The sequence below is a fragment of the Leptonotus elevatus genome, chromosome 18 (genome assembly GCF_054856555.1).
Source record: "Leptonotus elevatus isolate MCC_2025b chromosome 18, RoL_Lele_1.0, whole genome shotgun sequence".
Lineage (NCBI taxonomy): Eukaryota > Metazoa > Chordata > Actinopteri > Syngnathiformes > Syngnathidae > Leptonotus > Leptonotus elevatus.
In genome coordinates, this window is record NC_141256.1 from 15,017,164 (window position 1) to 15,042,821 (window position 25,658).

A 25,658-nucleotide genomic window follows, 5' to 3' on the forward strand; every position below is an offset into this window, starting at 1 on the left:
GCGTCCACCCACCATGTTTCCTCACCCCGCTGTCGAGTCTCCCGGCAGCGCTAATCTCCCTCCTTCTGTCGCGCCGGCAGCGGCCTCTTTCGCACAGCGGTCCCGCAAGAATTGCGACATCCGAGTCGTGACGGAAGGTACGGCACACCCGCGGTCTTACTCTTGTAAGGGTGCAGATATCCAATAATAACTTTTTGCTCCAAAGACAAAAAAAAAAAGTGACAAAATCAACATTTTTAATCCCTTATACCGTGTGTCACCCAACCTGTGTTACAGCTCTAAACACTAGTGATGGCAAAATGAAGCTTCATGAAGCACTTGCGATACTTTTTTACTCCTCAAGATGGCACTCATGATTCAAAGATGCAATGCAAACGTAATCCACTTTCATTGCACTTGCCTTTATCTTTAAACCAAGAGCACCATCTAGAGGAGTCAAAAAGTATCGCAAATGCTTCATGAAGCTTCATTTTGCCATCACTACTAAACACGACCTCTAAATTTGTATAACTGCTGGCTTAACATCATTTCAGAGATCCAGCAAAGTTGACGGAAACTTTACACCCAGGTCCCGGCGTTTCCTGACCTCAGATAACAAAAAACTGTCAGAGCTCCCTTCGGAGTGTCCGTCAACATGTTTTCCTTCATGAGATGAGTCTCATTTTATGATGTCTCGCCTCTCACGCCAACGGCAGTTAGATCCCAGCGCACTTTAAGCGTGGTATCTGATCAAAAACAAGCGTGCATTCTGCCAGGCACAGGCGAGGAAAATCAAAGCATCTTTTGAGGTAAAAAAAGATGAATCACAGCGTGACAGATTGTCAGCATGTTTTGTGCAGCTGAAGGAAGTGTTTGCCACATCAATAAAAAAAAAATAACATTTTATGTTCAAATTCAATCTTAAGATCTGCTCAACACACACCATTCAGTTGATATAAAAAGGCTCTATGTTCAGGTGCAAGGTCTTTGTGATAGTAAAAATGAGACTGAGATAAATCATTTCAACACTTTTCCCATCATTAATTGGAGCTTTAACCTGTAGAAGGAAGGCCAGAGCTGAGATTCTTATCCTAACCCTCAAAACTGTGAGGCAAGACGTGTTAACCACTATCCGCGGTCCCACAACACTGAAAACCAATGAACAAACAATTCATTTCCCCCAAAAGTCCATCAACGAACCCAACAACAACAACAAAGTTTTCTACTCAATAAAGTGCATTTGTTTTTTTAAGCGCCGCCATCCTGTAATTCCCTCCAGTTGACTGCAGCTGTTGGCTAAATGTCACACCTGTTACGTAATGCGGGAAACACCGGCGCTCATTTAAAAAGAAGCAAAAAAAAAAAAAGCCACCGTCGGCATGGTAACGAGCATCACGGGCGACCCCCGGTGCAACTTATGCTAAAAAGGCCAGGGGGGGGGGGGGGGGGGGGGGGTTGCCATGACAACTGGAAGAAGAAGAATTGAAGAGGGATGGGAAAGTTCTCCAAGGCCGGATGCAACAGTACATTTCCACACGCGCTCGTTTCTTGGGTACGCTTTACACGTCATATCACCGAGCGCGGGTGTGAACAGCATTCTGCCGGCAGATAATTAAAATATGGAGTCGCAAGCAAGCCAAGGGTATGAGAGCGTCAAATACACAAAAGTAATTCAAGTACGGTGATATTCAGGCTGAAGTAATGAATAGAAAGTCGTTGGGGACAAGTGGAATTTAGAGTGCGGATTAGCCAATGGAAATTCATTAAAATTGTGTTTTGATGGATTATCATTCACACGAGCGTGTAATCATTTCTCTTTAATTAGCAGAAGCGCACACAAGACTGTCGGTCTCCAGAGTTCAGAAAGGCTTTCGCCTCGGAACGGGGAAAACAACACAACTAACACGCGGGGTGCAGGACGGCAAGTCTTTCGACGAAAACGGATGCTGCTGTCGCGGATATAACGATAGAGATAACCACGTGATCACAAAAATAGTGCTTGCGGTTACTTGGAACAGAAAACGGACTAACACGGCTCATGATCGCAAACCCACAAACGTTTAATTTAACATTTTTAATCGTAATTAATCGCATGACTTCCGACATTTAACACACGATTAATCTCAAATTTTAGGTATGTTCTAAATGTACAATAAAATCTACCCCAAAAATGTTTTTCTAAGTTTTCATACTCTTGTTAAGATAAAATGTTTAAAAAAATGTTAAACTAAAAGAAATATGGCTGCATCTTTTAGCCATTGATACAGAAATGTCATAATAATTCATAAAATTGCATCAAAAAAAAAAGTTATATTGATTTGGGTTAAGGTCATTTTTCTGCCACTAGATGGCATAATTGCATTTGTAAGATGTTGGTGACAGCTCAATGCATTTTTCTTTTCATATTAAGAGCTATCTAATCTTTAACATGAAGTCATTTGTGAAATTCTGCACATTTTTAAAATTGTAAAATACAACTTGACCCCAGTCTCCACAAATATATGCGTTATTATTATGACATTTATTACTGCTAAATTTTGACCTGGACGTGTCTGTCTGCTGCGTATGCGACTGGAATTCCCCCAGTACAGACTTTCCAAGTAAGGGGCGGTAATTAATCGCACATTAAAAAAAAAATTGTGCTGTTAAAGGAATGAAATGAACTCAAAATGAACGCACTCATTTTGACACACCTAGTTTAATTACTTTGAACTGAGCATATCGCTGGCATCAAGCCAAAACTTCCTATGTCACAATTTGTTACATTTGATACTTCTTCACAAATCGACACTATTGCTGAGTCCACATGTTTTGACGATGTAATGTTTAACAGTTGAACAAACTTGCTATTTTGTGAGTCTCCTGAGAAGTGATGACTTTGGAGGCAAAAAAGTTCCGCCGGACGGCAGCAATATAACTATAGCTTTGTTAAAATGATTGTTACCCACTAATAACTTGATTATTGCAAACAGCAACAGCAGCCATTTTATTTAAACATGTTACACCCGCGCACACACACACACACCGTATGAACTTGTCCCTCTAGATAGCGTGTGAAAAAGAGCCTGGTTGCCCTCATAACATTGCACAATCAATAAAAAGTCTGTTCTCACACGCTGACCGACCGACCACCCACGCACACACACGCGCACACACACCCTCAAGACTTCATTGATCGAAGTGTAAGTATGCATCAAAATAACACCAAGTAATGGCAAAGGCATTGAAAATGTGACAATAGTCGTCCAATAGGCATGAAATATGAATTGAGCAGCAAAATCCATGCCAGGGGGCGGCCATTTTGCCCTGTACTGCCACTTGCTGTCAACTTGAAATGACATCAGGGTTCAGCTTGTGAACGTCACATGAGCAAAGAAGGAAAACAGGTGAGCCTTGACGGTCCTTAACTGAGCCCTTCGGCACTGTGATGTCATTTTCAGTCAACAGCAAGTGACAAAATGGCCGCCCCCTGAGATGGATAAAAAGAAGTGGATATTTCTGCTTAATTCATATTCCACAAACGCAATTGCATTAGAATGCTGTGTTTAGATTAGTGGTCGGTAAACATAAAACATGTTATTCTAAAAAATATTTTTGACTTGACTTTTGCTTCTTTTTTTTTAACTCACATATTTTCCTAAAACAATGTGCTTATAATGCTATAATGAGACAGAGATAAGATTTTTTTTTTTTTTTTTTTTTGTAGAGTAGGGCTTGATTTTTTGAATTGTTTTGAAGCTTAATTTTAGGTACACGTCAATTTTCTTCTTTATAGAAGTGGTTCAATGATCAAAGTATGACATCCGAAAAAATACATAAAAAAGGATTTGTTTTCAAATTGTGACGACAATGACCTTTGTATGGCTGGCTAAATAAACGCAACGCACACGAGCATGGGCCTGTGCAGCTAATCTGCTTAGCGATCACAAGGGTGCAAAAGAACAAAGTTCACATCATCATCGACGACGACGACGACAGAGACACATTTTGAGATTGAGTGAGCACGCCGGGAACTGGCGCCACTCAAATGACGCCTTGTAGAGTTTCCAAGATCATAAATCGGAATATCGTGACAGCAGCTGCTACTTCGCGTGAGTATTGGAGGCTTCTCACTAAGTTTTTCCTGCCGCATGCCTGCATGGTGAACTTACCTGGCTTCCCAACCGGTCGTTCACCCGCAACCGGTCGTTCACCCGCCTGGCTCATTAGTGGCTGCTTTTGCAGTGTGGAAGGAGACAATTTAGAGGGGCAGAGATGTCAAGACATCGTTAAAGGCAGATGTGTACCTTGCCCTGTGTTTACAAACAGCATTTCTACTTTCATACAGATGGCTACTTTCAAACCAGCAGCCCTCCCTATCCAGAATTTGGACGTTGTTGTCCTCAAAGTAATGTCCTTTCTTTATGAGATGCAAACAAACTGCTGACTCGAGACCCAAACCAACGACGACCCTCTGATGTTGTGCCATACGTTTGTGTGAGGGTTCGCTCGGTCTCTCTCGTGTCGAGGTCATTGCTCTCCTCTACAAAGCACCGCATTGACAAAGCTGAGTTTGCCAATTTAGAATTGAAGAAGCCTCATGGATTAAAGGCGGAACGTCTTCAACAAACAAGAACAGCACATGTGCCTCGATTCAATATTTGCGGAACAAGATTCACTATTGCTTTGTTCTTGTAATCCTTTTTTATTTTATTTTGTATTTCAGAGCTGTCCCAACCCTTTGTAATAATCAAAGCATCAGTAGTTAGCAAATATCTTTCTTTCCAGCTCTTAAAATTTGGCATGATTTTTCAAGGATGGTAACTAATGACGGCAAATATACAATTGCTATAAAAAAACGGATTTTACCTCACATCAGTCCATGCGTCTTTGTGTCTTCCAGGAGTGGGATGGAGGTCCTGAGCGGGCCCTGGGCCGGCCTGGCTCTGCTTCTGAGACAGACGGTCACACAGACAGACAGAGAGATGGACAGCTTCCTACCACTGTGGCTGTTTGGCCTGTTCCTGTCCATCTGCGTGCTCTTGTTGCAACTGCTGGTCTATTTGTACTGGAAGCTCAACCAGGGTATGCATGAAATTATGTCCCAATATTTTGTGGCCATAATGTTCTTCCTTAATTTTGCTGATATTAAACATGATATTAAATTTAGATGACAATATGTAACGACCAACCCAATGTTTATCATTATTATCGATGATTAGTAATGTTTGTGTTAGGTGAATGTGTACTTTTAATACGTTTATAACGGCCCGTGTGACATAGCATCAGAGTTCAAAGTTCAACCAATTAAATGTATACAAAATTCAGCATCTAAGCGTTTAAATGTTGTCCCAAGTAATCAATAAAGTCATTTATACCCACGTATCGATTCTATTTGGTGGATTTCAGTCAACTGCGCTAGCTTACGCAGGCAAATGAAATGTAAATAATTATACTTCCATCACGATACAGAAAATAGTACAATTACAGTATTTAAACTGACTACTGTGGACATAAATATCATTTTTGACGACATATTGACCATGTTCAGCAACTATAAACTACAAAGTAGCATACTTACGGTAGTTTGTACTTGTAGACGAAATCATATTTGGAGAAGGCGAGCGTCCCCAGTCGATGACGTACGTGATTCAAACGGACGCCATGTTTGGCAAAGCTGATTATAAAACGTTAGCAAAAAAATTAAATAAATAAAAAAGCATTGACTTTGTGCTAGGGGCATGATAAAATTCGAACTTTAAATATCTTCTATAATTAACAACATATTTTTGGGCATTTTAAGCCTTTTAGACGGTGGTTGCGCACATGCGCAGAAAAACTTGCACTTAAATTATACGCGTTAACGCATACTTCTGTTTTGAAATAAAAAAAAAAGTGGTTTAAGTGTAAAATGTAAGGTTGTAATTTAAATACAGCATAATCAAATATTGTCTCTCTATTCGCAGTGGAGGCTGACCTGGCTGGGTTTTCCCACGACCGTAGCGCCATCTACAGGCCGGTCCACAGTAGTGCACACAAGAGGAGGGGCGGCGTTGCGCATGCGTATACCTGACAACTATGGACTACAAATATGGAGCAAGAAAGGAACACACCTAAAAAAGTATTACAATTCTTTATTTGAAGTGTTACACGGGAACTTGCTTTGCGTTTGGAAGGGTGATACAGGTCAATTAAGTGGCTACGTCGAATCTGGACTACTATTGAGCAATGGGGCTGTTAACCTCTCAAATCACTTTATTCAAGTGATTTTTTGTGTGTGGAAAATACAAAAGATGCTGCAGCTGGTTTGGATCAATTAATATTATTTAATTTTTTTTAGATAAAGGCAGCATTGGGTGACTTTGCAGAGCTGCCTTGGTTTCACAAATCTTAGTAACTCAAACCCAAATTCCCAGGAATTGATTTTGCAGCCCCACTGCTCCTTTTATACTGCAGCCTGCAAATCAGGGGGGGGGGAAGTCATTTGTAGTGGTGACAATTTTTTTTTTAATCCACCGGTAAACATGGCAAATGAGGAAAAAAAAATAGGACCACAGTTTCATTAAATCAAATGTGGGCAGCATAAAACTACAGATATAGTTGCGACATCATACGTATCAAAAAAAGACATGAATGAGAAGCGAAAAGACTTTCCGGCTTCTTCCTCTGTTGGAATGTCATCGCAATACATTGCAGTTAAAACCAGTGTTTTTAATAAGACTCCGTTGTCTAAAATAATGTTTTTAATAAACATTGGATTACAAAAATTTAACTTTGAACAAATCCAATTTAAAAACAGTTTCCAGTCAAGACAGGTGGAATGTTTAAAAAAAATAAATTACCCGACGCAATGCCGCTGCTGTTTTTAAACGCGTCGCATAGGGCACCTCAACCCGATGCTTGCCCCCAAAACATGAGTGGTGTGATAATGTAGAACTGACCTAGATAAACTGTATGTGTATAAACATTAACCTAACCTACATAAACTGTATGTGTATGTCATCTACATGCTTACAAGCCCCAGTGATACCTTTACGTCTAAACGATGTGCTTTTCAAATTAAAACAACTTTTAAAAAATAAAAAATAAACACATTTTCTCCCAGTCACCGGCTGCGGCGGCTTTCCGCTATCACATTATTTTCACTACAACTGCAGAGAAGTCTTTTTTTTTTTTTTTTTTAGCTTAAACTTGATCACATTTAGTATAAAAACAAAAACAAATTGAATGCTTTTTATCAAGTGTACGTTCTTTTTTTTTTTTATAAAGTGAGGACTGAAAATCTGAAGGAAGTGAAATGAAAAGAGAATGTCAACAAGCGGTTGGAATAGCTCACCACTTGTTTGTACCATTAGTATGTCAGTGATTTTGGTGGATTATGTTCAATGATGTGAGGGAAAGAGCTGCACTATTATCACATTAGAGCAGGGGTGGGGAACTTTTTTTGTGTGTGCAAAATACTATGATATGAGCATTTTGGGCGTTTTATGAAAAATGAAAAGAAAAATCCTGCGAGGTTTTATTAGCTTTTTGGGTTAGGCAGCTTTCCCACCCCTGCACTATAGGGGACACATTGATACAAAACATTTCCCGAAATGCAAAACGTTAGCGTCTAGTTTCATGACTTATCAATGCACCCCTCTTTGCATTATTGTCTCGTTTTTGTCACAAAGAAAAGAAAAAAAAAACACTATGGAAAAGCAACAAAAGGAAGTAAAACCACGCTACAAATGTTAAGCTAACAATGTGGTTCTTTTGCTCCCTCTGAGTGTGTTGTTATTTTCTTGATTGTTATTTTGTTTTTGGAGAGACTTGGGAGTTGGTTGTCTTCTTCGGGCACCTCTTCAGTCAGTCAAGGTCAAAGACAGTGGTTTCGGGAGGGGGCACGGTGAAGGTCACGAAATCCCCGACGGGTCCTTCAGTTCTGCGTGTAAGAGAGAGGGGATAATATTTTCTCACGGCGGTTTCTCAACTGTTGTCACCCTGGGATGACACATTTTCCTATTTGGGGCTAAGTCACGACCCACTTTTATGCAAGTAAAGAAAATGGCAGGAAAGCATTTAAAATGAAGCGGATCAGAAATTATCAACATAACATAAATGCCTATTAAGAAATGTAAATACATAATAAAATAATGGCGGATAATTCCAGTCAAGAGAATTCTAAATTAGTAGCAAAGGAAGGAAGGCAGAAAAGCAGTTTTAAGCAAAAAAAAATAAGTATGCAAGTAAGGATGCAAAAATAACAAGCAAAGGAAAAGGTGACAGGAAAAAAAAAAACTCTTAAATGTATTCAAATGAAAATATGTCAAAGTGCACGCCTTCTTTTGGGCTCCCTTTAACCTCTACTGAAAACATCATTATGATGACTGATACCTGAGTTACGTCAATCCTCCTCTTCGGCCAGGTCGGTCTCTTTATGAACCACCACTCTGGTGACAGACATCTCAGGATGTTGCTCTTTGGCCTCCTTAATGGCCTGGGCCAAAGCCTGCAGTAGCGCGGCACGGCCACAAAGAGGCAGCGGCGAGCACGAAGCAGCCAAGGTGGGAAGGGTGCAACAAAATGTGGGTGGGGGCGAAAAAAAGAAAAGAAAAAGACAACAGAAAAACATAAAGAAAATGACAATGGAAGCCAGATGTGCCATCGCTGTTACGTGTGCCATTTCACTTTGAAAAATGGCCAGCGTGGACATCAGCTGGGAATAACATTTCAAAAATAAAGCACATTCCAAAGTAAAATATGCAAAATATGTTATATGTAGAAATGTAAGACGTGCTTACATTTGTTAAAGGTATAACAAAGCAGACGAGGGGAGGAGATCCATGCAGATCCCAGTATACCATATTTAGGCAAAGAGTGGCGCTAATTATTTCGCATTTTTGAATACAGTAATATAGTAAATATACATTGTATATATAAAAACCTTTATTTTAATTGTCGTCAGTCTCCGTACTTTGTAATTCCTCCAGGGTAGGCCTACTCAATTATGAAGGAAATATTGATCACGATTAATTTGGTAATAATTGAAATCACAATTAGGACGATCATTTGTATTTTGGTGCAAAACAAGAAAATGTTTAAAATACGTTAAAAAAATAACAATTAAGACAAAAAAAATTCTTTGAAACACTATAATTATGCAAGTTATTTTAAAATAAAATAAAAATGCCAATACTGTATATACATTTCAACAACTCAAAATTAGTATTAATAATCTTTTATTTTTGTTTACAATTATGCCAATTTTGTAATTGTTGAGTGTAATGATTGAAATTGTAATTGAATTTCGATTAACTGCACAGCCCTACTCAAATGAACTTTTTACGTACTTTAGGTGCTGCTGTTTTGGTTGTCAACAAAGTTCAAATGGGCTCAGGGTGCGAGTGATAGCGCCTATGAAATGAGGTGAATGCACATTTGTTACTGATGGGGAAAAGCAGGGAACATAGTGTCCTAGTGGTGAGCATATCTGCCTCACAGTGAGGAGGTTCTGAGTTTGAATTGAGGAACAGCCACTTTTTGAGTAAATACGGTATCTACGTGCGCTCGTAGCCCACATGACAATGATCAATGTGCATCTTTGATCATCAAGGGCAACTACCAAGAAGACTTTAAATGCAGAGCAACATCCCAAAAAAGGAATTTGTAAAATCAGTGAACGCTGACCTCGTCGTGGTCGATGTTGCAGTCGCCGCTAATGACGATGCGCTTCTCGATCCTCGTCTCCGACAGGCCGCCCTTCAACGTCTGCGGCGGCACGTCGCACAATTGCATAAATATCCACGGCAACAAATTCATTTTGTCCATTTGCGTGTGTGCACCTTGGTGATGTGCGTGGTGGTGGTGGTGCACAGAGATTCCGAGGTGATTGTCTGAGCGGTCATCAGGATGCCGGGCTCGCCGTCGCCGCTTCCGTCAAGCTGGAGCAAAAAACGCAGGGGGAAAAAAAAAACAAAAAAAAACAAACATGATTTCTGTTCATCCCTGATCTAATTCTCCCTCAACATAACGTTTCCTGCGGGACACGGAATAAATCGTAGTCATCTGCGTTCTGAAAGGGAGCCTTGCAAACATGGCCACGAGATGACGATGTGCTTGGGAATGTGCACCTGTGCGGCCTCGTATGTGATGGTCTTGGTTTCCGTGTGCACGATGGGCACTTCCATGGTCGCGATCTCGGTCTTCTGTGCCGCAAACGTGTCCGATATTGTCACCATTTCGGTCTTTACCACGGGCGGCTGGTTAGGGGACGACAGAGAGATGGAAGGAGGGTTAATACATTCAAAAATGTCAGCTTGTTAGGAAGACAAACACCGGTTGGGAGGGGGGGGGAGGGCGGGGGTGCGTCTTAGTACATTTAAAACCTCAATTCTAATATTTGTTTCATTTAGATGTATTAATACTAGGGGTGTCAAAATGAGTGCGTTCATTTTGAGTTAATTTAAAGTTCCTTTAATGCCACTATTTTTTTAACGCGCGAATTGAAAAATTTAAATTGAGCAGTAATACATTTTATAATAATGAATATATTTGTGTATAGTTGTATTTTACAATTGTAAAAATGTGCAGAATTTCTTTAAAAAGTTATTTCGTGTTAAAGATTAGATAGATAAGAAAAGAAAAATGCTCTGAGCTGTCACCAACGTCTTACAAATGCAATTATGCCATCTAGTGGCAGAAAAATTACCTCAACACAAATCAATATCACACTCGTTTTTTTAACCGTGCAGTTCATCTTTTTAATTTTATTATGAAATTACTGTATAAATGACAAAGATGCAGACATATTTCTATTAGTTTAACATTTTTTCCACTTTTAACAAGAGTTTGAACACTATTTTGTACATTTGGAAAGGTATAAAATTAGTAATTAATAGTGAGTTAACTATTGAAGTAATGCGATTAATTACGATTAAAAAAAAATTAATTGCCTGACACCTCTACTCATAAACATTATATCGAGGAAAACATTATTGAATATAAAATTAATGTATTAGTAGTGGCGGTAGCCATCAACTGTAAGTTATTTCATGTTAAAGATTAGATAGCTCAATATGAAAAGAAAAATGCACTGAGCTCTCACCAACGTCGTACAAATGCAATTATGCCATCTAGTGGTAGAAATATGACCTTAGCACAAATCAATATCACCCCCGTTTTTTTTTTTACTGCACAGTAAATCTTTTTTATTCTTCTTTTCTTTCTTTTTAATTATTGTCACTTATTTATGTATTGAAATAATGTTGAAAATATTCAAAAACATTTCAATCAAAAAATATTTTACTGTACATTTAGAACAGATATTAAATTTGCCATTTAATCGGGAGTTAACTATTGAAGTCTTGCGATTAATTACGATTAAAAAATGTTCATCACCTGACACCCCAAGTTAATTCATTCAAAATGTCCTAGCATTTCTATTGGTTGCACTGCTTCCATTTTTTTTTGTCCAATCAGATTTCAGCCAAAGCTAATCTGCCCTGCCCCGTCGTGCTAACCCATGTAGCGTCAACTATATTAGCAATGGAACTCGTTTTAGTATTAGTTATTTTAGTTGTGTTACCTTCTAACAGTTAAAAAATGGCCTATTTCTCTGATAATTGCAGCATTGATCCTATTGAAAAGGAAGTGAGTGAGCGTTCCACAACACGCACACACAAACGTGACACAACTCGTGGCAAAAGCGGAGCTGGCCCAAGCCAACTAAGCACCTGCTTAAAACCAAAAGTCAAATTCAATCAATAATCAATAACACAGCAGATATAGATTCCCAAATTTTGTGTGGCGTGGGCTGGCTCTGTTGCAGGACAAACAGCAGGAAACAGAACAAACGCAAAATTGATCTTTGGTGTCGACATGCGGCGAGGAAAAAGAGCACGCACCAACCAAAGTGTACGCACAACATGCAAAGATGACATTCAGCCGAGTGGGCGGCAGTTGCTGATTCGTCGCTATAGCGACAAGCCAGTTGACCGCGGCACCACTGGCCTAACACGTGAGAAGGACACGCAACACACCAACACCACACAAATACTGGCCGGGGAAAAACACGTCATGCACTCGACACAAACGCACAGCAGCCTCTGTAATGGAGGGCGGCAGAAAATGTCCAACTTCGGAGATACTCTCGGCGCCATAACAGAAACGGCTAGTTTATGTTTAAAAGTTTGTTATTAGTAGTCTGATTTTTATTTTATGAATAGCACTTTATATGTAACTATGGTTCAAGTGCTCTATAAATAAAGTTGAGTTTAAAATTAAATTCTATGCTAATTTCCATTAGCCAGTCTATGGTGTTTCACATGATATGTTAGCATGAAGCTAGCAGACTAATGTTCGATGAAATTACATTGTTTGATTAACAATTCAGTCTTAAAATCTGAACTGTTCAATTCATTTTTTTTGTACGTATGCCCTATAAATAAAGTTGAGTTTAAAATTAAGTTCTATGCTAATTTCCATTCACCAGTCTACGGTGTATTGCATTAAATGTTAGCATTAAGCTAGCAGACGTTCATTAGATGAAATATATAGTTTAATAATTCAGTGTTAAAATCTGAAACGTTCAATTCATTTTGTTGTACGTGTGCCCTTTAAAGTTCAGTTTAAAATTCAATTCTATGCTAATTTCTATTAGCCAGTCTATGTTTCCCATTAAATGTTAGCATTAGGCTAGCAAATTTTCATTAGATGAAATTATATTTTTTAAATCTGAAATGTTCTATTTTGTGCCTCTTCCAGTAAACTTTTTAAGGTGTGTTTAAATATGTTGTGAGGGGGTAATTAAAAAAAAAGAGTTTTTAAAACATGGTTCTATTTCATGGATTTGTAAAGGTATGTGTTGGTGCTCCACGTGTGGTAGTCGTTTGAAGGTCTCTATTGATGCTAATCTGTTAGCCTGTCAATCGCATTTCACATTACATGTTAGCATTAAGCTAATAGACTTTTGTTTTACTTACACATTTTGGTGCTTAAATAAACATGTAACTTTTTTTGTTTTATGTGTCAGTTTTATAGTAAATTAAAAATTATTTACACTTTTAATTAGTTTAAGTTTACGGCTCTGACAAAACAATTTTGTATTTTTGCAAAATAAAAAAAACCATCTAAAAAATAACAAATCATACATGTTTTTATGTCGTCGCGCTTGAAGGACACCTCCAGGACTTTTTTTTTTTTTCTTCTAAAGATTTGAAGGAATGCGCCAAAGCAGGAAGGAGAGCAACACCGGCGGGAAGCGGGAAGGAAGAGAGCGAGTTTCGGCGGGATGTGGCTTCGATGAGCCCGGGAAAGCTCCGCAGGTGGCGGCCCCTGACTTTACCTGAGAGCAACAAATAACCTGCGGGCGCGCATCCACCACCGTGGCCTCTCCGTTCACTTTGGGCACGTCTTCGTGTGGCAGGGCGTCGGCCTCTTCGTGCCGAGTCGGACCGTTGGGAGCTTCGCCGGGGAGCGTGACCGTGTCTTCTTCTGCTTCTTTCTTCACTTCCTCGAGCTTGGCAGATTGGGCGGGCTGGCTAACCTGCCCCAACTTCTCCTGTTCCTCTTCTTCCTCTCTCTCCTCGGGGATTTGAGTGCGGCAGATGGGCACGGGCACGGGCACGGGTACGGGCACGGGCACGCTGTTGGGGTGATATTCCGCCTCGTCGTCGCTTTCGCTCTCCGACGAAACGCTTTCCCGCTGCTTCATTTTCTCCTTCGGATCTTCCGCTTTCACTCCCTGCGCGCGCTCCTCCGGGACGACGGCTTTGGTGGAAATCTCTTGCACCACAACCGTTTCTTCAATTTCAACTTCCGTCGTCTACACACACACACACACACACGCGCACGCACACCCCCACACGCGGGTGGACACGTATACATGCACACACAAAATGAGGTGCGCACACACATACACAGCATGGGAGACAAAAACAAAAAGCAAAGTATGATCATTGGACGTAAAAGTATGGACAAAAAAACGAAACACGTTATGGGACGGGTGAAAAAATCAAAAAATAAATCCGATGGACGTCGTGCAGACGGGAAGCTGCATTGGATGGAAAGAGAAACGGAGTGAAGGTTAGAGCACCTTGAAGGGTTCTTTGGTGTCGCAGTTATCTGCCGCCGAAGCCGCGGTTGCTGCCGCTTCTGTCACGGGAGCCTGCGTCACACACACACAGGTAGCCGGCGCACACGTCAATCACGCGCGCAACTTCCGCACGGCATTACATCGTCGCTTTGTCGGACGGGACCACTCGGATGCGAGAGGAGGAAAAAAAAGATGCGAGGAATCTTTCCACAACATGTCACAGATACTTCTAAAATGTACTTTGATAGGCAAACTCACCGGCCATTTTCACTGAAGCAACCCCCTTCGCTTACTGGATTTTGACTTACTTTGCAAGGTCCACAGAATATTCTATTCTATTGCTATAAAAACATGGAACCTACCAAAATAAAATTTTGAGTCTCTTCTTTCATCAGGAACAAACGTAGGGATAGACCGATTATCGGTTGGGCCGATGTTGAGCATTTTGACAAATATTGGTAACTTTTTTGTTAGATTTTTAAAACAAAGGTGTCTATTGACTAAGATTTTTTTTTTTTAAACTCCAATATTTTACAAACCTTAAAAGTTGCTCAATAAACATATGCTTTAAAAAAAAAAAAAGAGCAGGGGTTTCTATTTTTTCCACATTTAGATGCCAATACTTTCCCTTTTAGTGAAAATGAATATCGGCTCCAAATATCAGTTATTGGCATCCATGAGACATCCTGACAAATTCAAAAAGTATATTTGTATCCGTTTCCGTTTCGCAGCAATTAGCATTAGAATATAGTTTCATCATTATTCACAAACCTGTTGAAAACAGTGGGAAAAAGAGCTTGTTGCAACATGGCCCTGGCTGAGCTCTTATACTCTGCTGCCACCTGCTGGCCGTTTTTTGTAATAACTACCATTGCTTTAAGCCACCTTTTCATGTCAGAAGCTGGATCAAAACCTTCTGTATGCTCAGGCAAAAAAAAAAAAAAACTGAAACGTAAAAATGTATAAATACGTTTTTGAGAGTGAAGGACAAATTATAAAAAAAACTTTTTGGGGTTTGAATGAGTTATTTTGACTGATGTCCAATTCTTATAACAACTGGAAAAGGAAGCGGGGGACAAAAGCACTGTCCACGAAGTACTAAAAGAATGAAAAGCGGCGGTTTGAGAGCGAAAGTTTAAGGTGGGTCCGGACGGGACGTACCGCTGCGGGCTGCTGAACGCGTGCCGCGATGGCAGGAGAGGATGTGATGCGCTTCTCCCACAGGTTGTGCTGCGGAGGCGAAGGAGGCGGCGCCTCCATAAAAGAGCGCTTGAGCTCGCTAACGCTAGCCTGGTGTTTCAGTACTTCCTCTTGGGTCTTATCGTGGTCCTGATGTGAGGGGAGGGAGGGGAAAGAAGAGGGTAGATGGAGGTCACGTATGGATGGGGGGGTGGGGGTGAAGGCGGGGTGAGAAGTAAGACAGGAACAAGGGTGGGAAAAAGAGGGATGGGGGAACAACATTTGGTCACAGGAACATTAGGCTGTCAAGACGGACGCCGTATTTCACTGTGGCCGTGCATTGACGTTCAAATAATCGTGAGGGATTGGTCGCCACTGAGGGCTGGCCAGTGAATCAGGGCGTCCGCCATCTTCTCACGTGGACTTTTCTTTCTTTGCATTGGAGGTGATCGTGGATGGGTTTTGGTCATCTTGTTTATGACGGCCTGATACATCTGGATCGGTTCATTTCCACTTCTGATGCCATATGTTGTGGCTTATCATTTTATTGTGGCTCATATTTTCTTCACTTCAAAAAAATCAATAAAAGGCTTATTCAATATTTGTATTTAATTATTGATATTTTTAATATTTACTGTAATAACAGCAAAATTCATTTAAAAATAATAATAATAAAAACATGTATAATCACTGTAAAACTCATCACTATTTTACTCATAAAAATATGTATTTTTTAAATTAAATTTTGTTTACCATTTACTTGTAATTTACCTGTAATAACCACTGAGAAACACCAATCTTAAAGGTAATATTATTACTTTTATATTTTTTTAATTACATTTATTTAATATTATTTGAAATTACCATAATAATCACAGGGAAAATACCAAGTGTATTAATTTTCTTTCTTTTTTTAATAAAAATTTCATAGCCAATTAATGTATTTTATTTTATTGTATTTTTTGCACAAATGACTGCCACCTCCTATGTCACACCTGTCTGATTATTTTTCCTCAGATGCGATTGTTTCTTGTTTATCATGCACTAATCTCAAACATTTCTTTCTTATCAGAAAAGCTGGTTGCTATTTTGTAGGTATGTCGTATGTTCTCCAATTCAGAACAGTTTACCGCAGTTTTGCCTTCACGATCACCTCCATGTTGCATTTGATAATGTATTTCTGCTCGTTTTAGTTGGTTAGCAAACGGCAAATCACTCGCCAATCATCAAAAAGCAGGAGGAGGGAGGTTTCCTCCTGTGGGTGTGTGGGGGGGGGGGGGGGGTGGTTACTGATGCAGGGTTAGTCGGGTTAAGCGGGCGGCAGTCATTCCAAACTTTCAAAAGGTTCAACTCATGAAACACTGCAGACCACGGCCTTGGCACAGCATTCCGCATGCACGCTTCACGCGCAACCGCCTGCTCACAAAGCAGCCATTGTGACAACTTAGCCTACTTGGAGTGATGAATATGTTCTAAGCAATGGTGGCAAAAAAAAAAAAAAGAATAAATACTTTGCCGGTATTTAAAATATACTTGAGTATATATACTTTACTTTTACTCCCTACTTTGAAAAACATCTGCATTCTGAAAAACTGCCATATACATACAGGTAAGGTGTATTTTTTCAGTTATCGTTGCCTAACTTTCACAACACGTCTTCTTGTATTACTCGACCCAACGCTAGCTAGCTACAACAATTAATCGACAACTTATCGATTATCAAATACGATAGTAGACCTCTTTTTAACTACTTCACTCACAGACATTTTCACTGAAGCAACCCCCTTCGCTCCCGGCTGCTTTACTGGAATATTGTGTTCTATTGCTTTAAAAAGCAGTCTCTTCTTTCACCAGGAAAATATATATATTTCTATACGTTTACGTTCTGCAGCAATTAGCATTAGAATATAGCTTTAAATTTCATCATTATTCACAAATCTATTTAGAAATGTGAATAAAAGAGCTTTTTTTCAACATGCCCCATTTACATTTCTACCATTTCTTCAACCATTCTTTGGAGTTGAGATCCTGCATCAAAGCCTTTTTTATGCTCTAGCATTAAAAACAACAAAAACATATAAATATGTCTTTGGGACACTTAAACATTTAAAATAGAACGTATTTATACATTTTTGGGAGCAAATTAGTTCATGTCAAATTGTCCAAATGCTCTCAATTTCAGCTCCTCAGCAGTAAATATTCTCCAATTTCTGTAGTCCTCCATGAAAACGGACCAATATTTGTTTTGAACCAAAACAAAACAATTGATTTTATTTTGGAAAACAATGATTAACATTTTTGCCGATTTTCCTCACGTTACAGATCAAACCCAGAAACTGAATCATCATTTATGTTTGTGCACTGCTGATTTGAAAAATGTCCTGTTTTTGAAAATGGGAATGGAAATTTAAGCTTTTTATTTTATTTTATCCAATTCATTGATTAATCGGAAAAAATTATCTGACTGCTGAAGTAATCGTTAGTTGCAGCCCTAAAAATTTATTATTTTGTACTCATGTACATTTTCAGAGTCCGTCCTTTTGCTTTCTTTTACTTATTTGTGAGTCCTTTTGCCACCTCTCATTCAAAGCCGTCGTTTGGGAACCACTGAGTAACTTTCAAATTTCGACACCCCCAAGTCAAAGCTGTCCAAAATGGCCACGGCGTGAATTTCAGACCATTGCACCCTGCGACATTCTCGCAACGCAAACGTGTTCGCCAACGGCCGTGGGGAAAAAAAAGACAGCGAGCATGCAAACGTGAGCCTGCGAGTGCGGCTGAGAGGGGGGCAGCGGTGCGAATCCGGCGCGGAGCGGGGGGAGCACACAAGAAAACACCGCAGGCTCTGATTGTCGGCCGTCAATCGCACGAGGCAGAAGTACCAACCTCTAACATCAAATTACTGTGCCTCACATAAATATTATCCACTCGCACTCTCATTGGATTCTGGAAGGTGGACATACAGCACAAATAGAACACCAAGCAGGATTAAACAAAGAAATAAAAATTCATATTTTTAATTAATTAATACATTTTTCAATAAATGTGGAAAAAAACGTTAAAAAAAAGTAAATCATACATTACTGACAACAAACCACACAAAATCAGAATTTCACGCACTCCAAGCACACAAGAAAACGCAGCATGCGCCCCGAACCGAAGTTCTAGTTTTGCCCATCAGACCCATTCTGCAATTAAAACTAGTCAGACATACATTAAAAAAATAAAATTAAAATAGCCCAGATGTTGAATAAAACGCTTTCTAGATTGCAGGAGTGGGTCTGGAACGCAAAAAGTGTTTGTGTCATCATGCCACGGCAAACCCACCCCAAAAAAAATAAAATAAAAAAGCACAATTGAATAAACTCTTTATGCAAAGCATGCTGGGTAAAGACAATCCCTTCCCCTACAGACCTGGGCGGGCGGGGCTTCCACACTGCCAGGGCTCCAGTCCGCCTCCTTAACCTTGGGCATCGTTGCCATAGCGATAATATAATGCATTGGTTGGGGGCGTGTAGAAAGTCAAAATAAAATGAAATGGATGATGGGAAAAGCTAGGCATGAATATGTACGGGTTGATGACGTGCATGAGCTTGCGCCGCCAGTATGGCGCAAATAAGGCATTGTTGGAGGTCCGCTACTAGCAGCAGATTTAGCAACATAAAAGGTAAGGTACTGCACTTGTGCATTTGCTTATATTACGATTAACAAACTGGCAAGGGCAGCAATGACAATGTGTCCACTCACTTTTAAGGGCAATAAATCTCATTTGGGCTTTCATTTGTAGATATGCGCAGTCCCATTTCAAACTAATGACTGTATTCTTTCGTGTTTACTTGTCAAAATAAGTGTAAATAATAACATTTGTTCATAGTAATAATTTGAAAAAAAATTGTAATCACACATTACTTTGGCAATTTCGTAACATAAAAACTAAAATGTACTTAACTCATTCACTGCCAATGACGGCTATAGACGTCAAAAATTCATTTGAACTATTTATATTAGTTTAATATTTTTTTCCCCACTTTTGTCGACTAGTGTATGAAAACCTAGAATTTTTTTATTGTACATTTAAAACAGATATAACATATGTGATTAATCGCGAGTCATGCGATTAATTACAATTACAAATTTTAATCGCCTGATGCCCCTAATTTTTGATAATTTTTTCTTTTGTTTTTTTAAATCGCGTCAGGTGATTAAAATGTTTAATATTAATTAATCGCTTGATTCAAAAGCTAACTCACGATTAATCACAAAATGTTATATCTGTTCTAAGTGTACAATACAAAAATTCTAGGTTTTCATACTCTTGTTAACAAAAGTGGGGGGGAAGTTAAACGAATGAATTTTTGACATTTATAGCCGTCAATGGCAGTGAATGATTTAATACTAACATTTCTAAATTAACTAGTTTGTTTTTTATCAATTCAATATGCTCACTATTTCAGTATATATATTTAAAAAAATATTTTCCTACAAAATAAATAATCATACTTCATTTAAACAACAAAATATAATGCATTTTATTTTATTGTTAGTATGTTACATAATATTTTGCGCTATAACAGAGGTAACTAATTGATTATCAAATAATCAATTAATCGTTTAAAGACATTGTTAAAGTTATTCAAATCCTCAAAATGTCAGCCTCTTAACATTTCTGTAGTTTTGCATGAAAGCAGGCTGATTATGTTTGAGGGTTGTTGTTTTTTCAAAATAAGAGATTTGCAAACACCGCTTTTACTTTGGAAATCAAACAAGATTTTTGCTGATTATAAAACCCGTAACTGATTTTTTTTTCTGCACTGCCATTTTGGAATACGGTACCGTAATCAGTTTTTGAATTAAGGGATGAAAATTAATACTTGCTTTTTATGATCTGTTTCATCGATTAATTGACAAAATAATTGATAGGTTAATTGATGATTAAAATAGTCGTGGGCCTACTCGAAAACGTCATTACAGCCTGCCTTCATGATGCATTGTCAGTTAAGGTCCCGCTATCGTACATTAAGTCATAGGGAGGGGAAATACGATATAAGGTTTATTTTGGAACGGTGACGGATCATTGCGCGGTTCATTATTAGTCTCGAAGAGCAGAGGAAAAATAAGGCATTAGTAATCCTTTGCTTCTGCGTATACCGTTACTCTCTTTTACGATCCTATTCTACTGTCAACATAATATCTTTTAAATCTATATTCTATGCAGCATAACAGTAAGGCGGAAAAAATATATAATTTTAGAAAGAATAAAAGCGAGCATGTGAGCATTCTACGCGGCAGGATCGCACATTTCCTGCGTCCTCGTGTGGCGCCTGATGCAAGGGGGCGTGGCCAATGGTAGGGGCGCGGCCTGCTTGTGGGGACGCTCGCCGCCCGGGACCCTCCGCCGGCTGGAAGCCAGCCTCTCCAGGTAGCACAGCGTCAGGCCGAGGGGCGCGGCCAGAACCAGCGCCACGGCCAGGGAGCGGCTGGCCGCGAGCATGACGGCTAACAGGAAGGCCACCAAGAGGCACGGCAGCAGGAGCGGCGAGGGCTTGGACAGGCAACGGCGGACCCATTGGAGGGAGGGGAGCGCAACGGGGGGAGGGGGGAGCTCGCTAAAGGTCGTCAGAGAAGGCGGCGGATGGCGAGGGAAGGAAACGAGAGGCAAACACGGCTGCACGCTTGAAAACCTGGCCTGGAGTTGAATCAACTTGGAGGTTATGATGTATTTGAATTGGCGTAATCTCGACATCGTGACGACACTCCGAGCTCGCGTGATGATGAAAACCTTCACTCTGTTCGCTGACTTACAAACCGAGGCGGCCAGCCTCTCTGTTACCTCCCAAACGCAAAATGGCTTCTTTTCAAGTACAGAGCGGAAGCTAAGCACGAGAAAGACGTATCGGACGACGTCCCTCAGCGAGCGCCACCTGCCGCTTCCCTGGGCCCGCCCGCCCACTTCCTCCGGGTCCGCCATCTCCGGCGCCCGAGTCGCGGGCGGCGGCGAGGGAGGCGCGGGTTGGTACGCGAGCGCTTCCGTGTCAGGCGCGGCGCTTAAGGCGGCCGCCTCGGGGTCGACGTCGGAGGCGAGGTCGCCGTCCTCGGAGATGTCGGACAGGCCGCGCTCCAGCTCGGAGATGGAGTCGAGTGACGGCGGGATGGACGACAGAGAGGATAACGAGGAGAAAGAAAGAGGGAACATGAAGATGGACTGATGGACGCGAGAGGCGCGAGAGGGAATTGTGTCCAAACGAAAGCATGCAAAAGTGATGACGAGTGAGTGGGCGGGAACAAACAGAGAGGGGGCGGGGAAGAGACAACATTAGTGAACAACAAGAGCACGCACAAAAAAAAAAGGTTAAACATGAGCACAGCAGGGTAGATCAGTGCACAGTGAGGCAGTGGCCGGGCTTCCTTCCCAATATGCAAATGAGGGAGCACCCACCTCATGAATATGAAAGCCGACATATTGAAATATACAAAAGTGTAGAATATAGAATATAAATATAAAATATAGAAAAGTGGCTGGAGCTGTCAAAATTAATCGATTCATCGACAAGTAATCGATGATCAAATTAATCGACAACTATTTAAATAATCGAGTAATCGTTTGGAGCCATTTTTTTTAAATCACTATGCAAATACAAAGTATGAAAAAAACAATCACCAGTTAATAAACAGAAATCAGGTTTATAAAAATGTGTAATACACTTTAATGCAGAATTCAAATGAACCGTATTAGTCGATTAATTGATTGAAAAATGTATCCATTCTAAAATGATTCAACAGTGACATCGCTAAAAGTGAATATTTAAATTGCTAAACAACTTGGTCTCTCGAGTGCCTGCCTGCTCATCAAGTGTAAGATTACACAAGTTGATATTTTGAGAGCTTCTCATTCTAAAAACGTGTACGTGACCAAGCCACAGGTGCAATGATTAATCGACAACTAATCGATTACCAAAGTAACCGATTATTACTATAATAAAATAAAATAAAATAAATAATACAATAAATAATAATAAAATAAACAAATTCTGAAGGGGCTGCTACGATTCATCAAGTCATCGAAAAAATAATCAACAGATTAATCAATTACTAAGATAATCGGTACTTGCAGCCCCAGAACAAAATGTATCTCCTTTAAATGCTTACAAGGTTTACTTGAGTTAAAAATTTGGTAATCTAGTGAAATCATAAGGTGCATCTCAGTACTTGGGTGGAAACCCGACTTCCGTCAAAAAGGAGGCAACCACTGAAGGAAACCGAAAGTAGACGCCAATTGCTGGAAAGAGAGTGCCGAGTGCGAGGGTTAAGGAGGGGGGGGGACGATAAAAGTGAAAAAGGGCAAGTGGGTGGTTAAAAAGGAGGCATGCAGAACAAATACGGGCCATGGATTTACTGTAAATTTCAACTCTGGGTCCAAAAAAAAAGTTTTAAAAACTAATTCTGACATTAACTCATTCACTGCCATTGACGACTTTAGACGTCGAAGAGAACATTTGTCTCGCTCACACAATCAGACACGCACACATTCAGTGTCCTGTCTCACTTTGCTGTCCACCCCAAATAGTAAATAAGCCTAACCAACTTCCACAGCTCTCAAAGGGTTCGACCTTACTGTGTGGCAAAGTGGACCCCGGCAACAACAATATCGCCCATCTCAATGCGGAATAAAAGACAAAACACACCTTGGAGTCAGAGTGGAGGTCAGGATGGGGCTCGTGTCCATTCTCAGTAGTGTCGCGGCCGACCTCTGTTATGCTGATCATTGGTGCTGACGAGACAAAACAACCGGTAGATTCACACAAAAGATTAAAACTCGGAATCAGTGGTGTCCAAACTATGGCCAAAGGGACAACATTTCAAAGTGGCCCTTGCATCTTTTGATTTTTCTTCATGTGTAAAAATTTGTTCTAAACCCTTAAAAGTTTTTTTAGCTGCTGGTTGGAAAATCTAATTTTCTATTGGGGTGACATGAAGACTATAAAGACCAACCCGTGACCTCGTTGTCGGGTGCAAACCTCATACTGTAGAGCCAATTATTAGGGCCCGACCGATATGCATTTTTTTTAGACCGATGCCGATACAGATTTTTGGCAGGGGGAAAAAACCCCCGATTATTTAAAAATATATCCTTGGATGTTTGCATTCTTTAACTTTGAGAAGAGAAAGTTTTCTTGAAATATCAACTTTAAATACAACTTGGAAGCACAATGACAAACTAAAACAATAAAAAGTGAAATAAGAATAGAATAAACTCAAATAATAGCAACTGAAAAAACAGTAAGAACAAATACTGACTGTTCCTGTGCGTTTTGGCCACTTGGGGGCAGCGCATCAATGGTGTACACACTTAAAGTGAGTACAGAATAAAGTTACGATGTAATTCTATTAAAATAATAAAATTTTCACACATTGGCAAGAATTTGTGCCTTTGCGTAGTGTTATCTTACCTGTAGGTTTGTGTTCCCACAGCATTTGTGTGTGAATATTCCTTATTTGAAGGAAAAACACTCCCGAAGTCGATGCTAACTTCCTGTTAGCATTTGAATGGGTTCCTCCCTTCGCTAGGCTAGCGATATTTTAAAAATGAAGCTTTTTTTTGTATTTAAATATACAGTGGATGTAATTCTTATCGTCGTGTGTTTAGTTTTACAGTTAACTCCAACTGGGATGTCATTAAACCGTTTAAAGGACGCTTGGGGGACAACAGAATAGCATACGCTACACACTTGCTAGTTGCTAATGCTACGCAAGCAAAATGTTGCATTCAGGGTGCTTTCACAGCGTCGGAAACTTTGGTTTTCTTCGATGATAACGTTTTAAGGGGAAAATAATCGTATAATAATTGTTTTGGCCGATGTTTGAAGGACAATAAAAGTCTGGATGTTTTTTTAGACAATTAACAAGTAATGGTAGTTTAGTGACATTTCCATTCTAGGACGCAAAACTGTATACAGAAATGGTCATATTTAGAAGTGGGAAAAAAATACTATTAAGACAAAAGTGGTGAGTAAAATTGCTTTCCACAAACTCCACACAGTTGTGATGACCCCTCAGTTGTTGATTTGATTGTAGTGGATTAGGTCTTCCAGCAGGGGGCAATGTCTCACACACAGTCAGTCTGCACTGTCAAAACAGGTGTGTGATACTTTCCAAAGATAACCGTAACATTGTGGTGAGGTTTTGCAGACCAAACGTTGCCTTGGCCAAGCGACATTTGCATATAGAGGAATTTGGTACTCTGGAACCTCTTGTATTGCCTTGTGTTCACTACATGCTGCATTCATTTCCTAGTCGGACCCCGCTTTCTTTCAGAACACTGCCTTTACAGGAAACAGCTGCAGCTATTTCCTGTATCTGGTCAGACGGCGAAAAATGTACAGCTGAACACAACCCAGTCATGTTTATTGTCAGTGTGTGTGTGTGTGTTTTTTTTTTTTACCTCCATCGAGACTGCGGCTGATGCGTTTCGACGAGGTGCGCTCAAAAGTGGGCGCGGGCCGGTCTATGAGGGTGCTGGCCAGGCGGGTTTGGGTCTGCGTGCGTCCGCTGTAACGGAACTTGGAGCCCAGAGTCAAGAAGCGTGGGGTGATGGGGGGCTCTGGGGCGTTTAGCCTGGATAATGAAAGGGAGGATCACGGAATTGTCACTCCTGACATTTGCAGAGTGTTTTTTTTTTTTTTTTTTCGTTTTGTTTATTTCCCACCTGAAGAAGCTGTGGTTCTCCACGCAGACTTTCCACAGCCGTTTGGCGGAGCGGTGATTCTGGAGTTTGAATCCCACGGTGCTCTCAAATTGCTCCGTCTGTCGGAAATAACGAAGCGCCTCAAATTCAGGCTTGTCATGCTCACGGCGCATTTCGTACCTCTCCAGGTCTGATCTTGATGTAGAAGTTGTTCCTCTTGTAGGAAATCTTGAGGATTTTGGGCCAAGCAAAGCGGTTTATCCGAAGACGGTCCTTGTAGACCAACAGTCCGTTGCCGCACACTCCCAGCATGATGTCCACGCCCTCAGAATCCTGAAATGCGTTACATTCAATTGGATAGATTAGTGTCCCAATTTAGAATTTCTTTCGCATTAACGAGCGACCTTCAAAGATCAATGCAGTGTTTGCAGGCCAGCTCAATTTGGGTTTTTTCGCACCATGGCCAACAAGGAGGCGCTCTAAAGCCGCCACGTCAAAAGTTGTTTCCACTCCCCCTATGCTCTACCACCTTCTCTTTGGTGGTTCATGCACTCACGTCTGACAATGAGGCACTCTAAAGTGGGCACGCTGACCCGAAGCCCTAGTCTAAAGACTCAGGTCTAACTTTCTTCCCCCCTTCCCACTCTTTTGCCTTTCTCTGCGTGATGTGCGAGCACTCAGGGCTGACAACGAGGCGCTCTAAGGCGGCCATGCCAGCCGGAAGCCCTTTGCCCAAATGTTGTCTGTCAGGTCAATTTGTTTGTC

At 40.4% G+C, this 25,658-nt stretch overlaps 3 protein-coding genes across 14 annotated transcripts in view; 1 reads left to right on the forward strand and 2 right to left on the reverse strand.

Moving 5' to 3' along the window:
* Window positions 1–5,647, reverse strand: part of tmem244 (transmembrane protein 244) — a 29,187-nt gene extending 23,540 nt beyond the window's left edge. Inside the window, exons 1-2 of the mRNA XM_086060727.1 lie at window positions 5,540–5,647; window positions 4,828–4,910 (exon numbers count right to left, since the gene is read on the reverse strand). The gene's annotated coding sequence lies outside the window, so the exon portion shown is untranslated. The remainder of the gene's footprint in view (window positions 1–4,827; window positions 4,911–5,539) is intronic.
* LOC147158816 (uncharacterized) lies at window positions 3,885–12,954 on the forward strand. 2 transcript variants are annotated; one of them, XR_015090732.1, is made up of 3 exons: window positions 3,885–4,070; window positions 4,862–5,043; window positions 5,925–12,954. XR_015090732.1 is itself a non-coding variant. In XM_086060728.1 (3 exons), the coding sequence occupies exons 1-3, from the start codon at window positions 4,762–4,764 to the stop codon at window positions 6,029–6,031; spliced, it is 330 nt and encodes a 109-aa protein (XP_085916854.1). In that variant the 5' UTR covers window positions 4,747–4,761; the 3' UTR covers window positions 6,032–12,954. The 2 variants fall into 2 exon arrangements, 1 of the variants encoding a protein (XP_085916854.1); XM_086060728.1 differs by lacking the exon at window positions 3,885–4,070 and adding an exon at window positions 4,747–4,778 and having other exon boundaries at window positions 4,838–5,043.
* Window positions 6,078–25,658, reverse strand: part of epb41l2 (erythrocyte membrane protein band 4.1-like 2) — a 40,908-nt gene continuing 21,327 nt past the window's right edge. For 2 of the 11 annotated variants that reach the window (XM_086060713.1, XM_086060714.1), the window contains exons 11-23: window positions 25,074–25,226; window positions 24,915–25,012; window positions 24,651–24,823; window positions 22,894–22,979; window positions 18,098–18,157; window positions 15,194–15,361; window positions 14,033–14,104; window positions 13,283–13,762; window positions 10,071–10,199; window positions 9,783–9,881; window positions 9,628–9,708; window positions 8,335–8,449; window positions 6,078–7,882 (exon numbers count right to left, since the gene is read on the reverse strand). In XM_086060713.1, the coding sequence (XP_085916839.1) occupies window positions 8,345–8,449; window positions 9,628–9,708; window positions 9,783–9,881; window positions 10,071–10,199; window positions 13,283–13,762; window positions 14,033–14,104; window positions 15,194–15,361; window positions 18,098–18,157; window positions 22,894–22,979; window positions 24,651–24,823; window positions 24,915–25,012; window positions 25,074–25,226 (1,704 nt within the window). In that variant the 3' untranslated portion in view covers window positions 6,078–7,882; window positions 8,335–8,344. Of the gene's footprint in view, window positions 7,883–8,334; window positions 8,450–9,627; window positions 9,709–9,782; window positions 9,882–10,070; window positions 10,200–13,282; window positions 13,763–14,032; window positions 14,105–15,193; window positions 15,362–18,097; window positions 18,158–18,625; window positions 18,677–19,292; window positions 21,414–22,893; window positions 22,980–24,650; window positions 24,824–24,914; window positions 25,013–25,073; window positions 25,227–25,658 lie in introns of those variants that run through there. The other 9 variants (XM_086060723.1, XM_086060717.1, XM_086060716.1 and 6 more) reach the window with 9 other exon arrangements.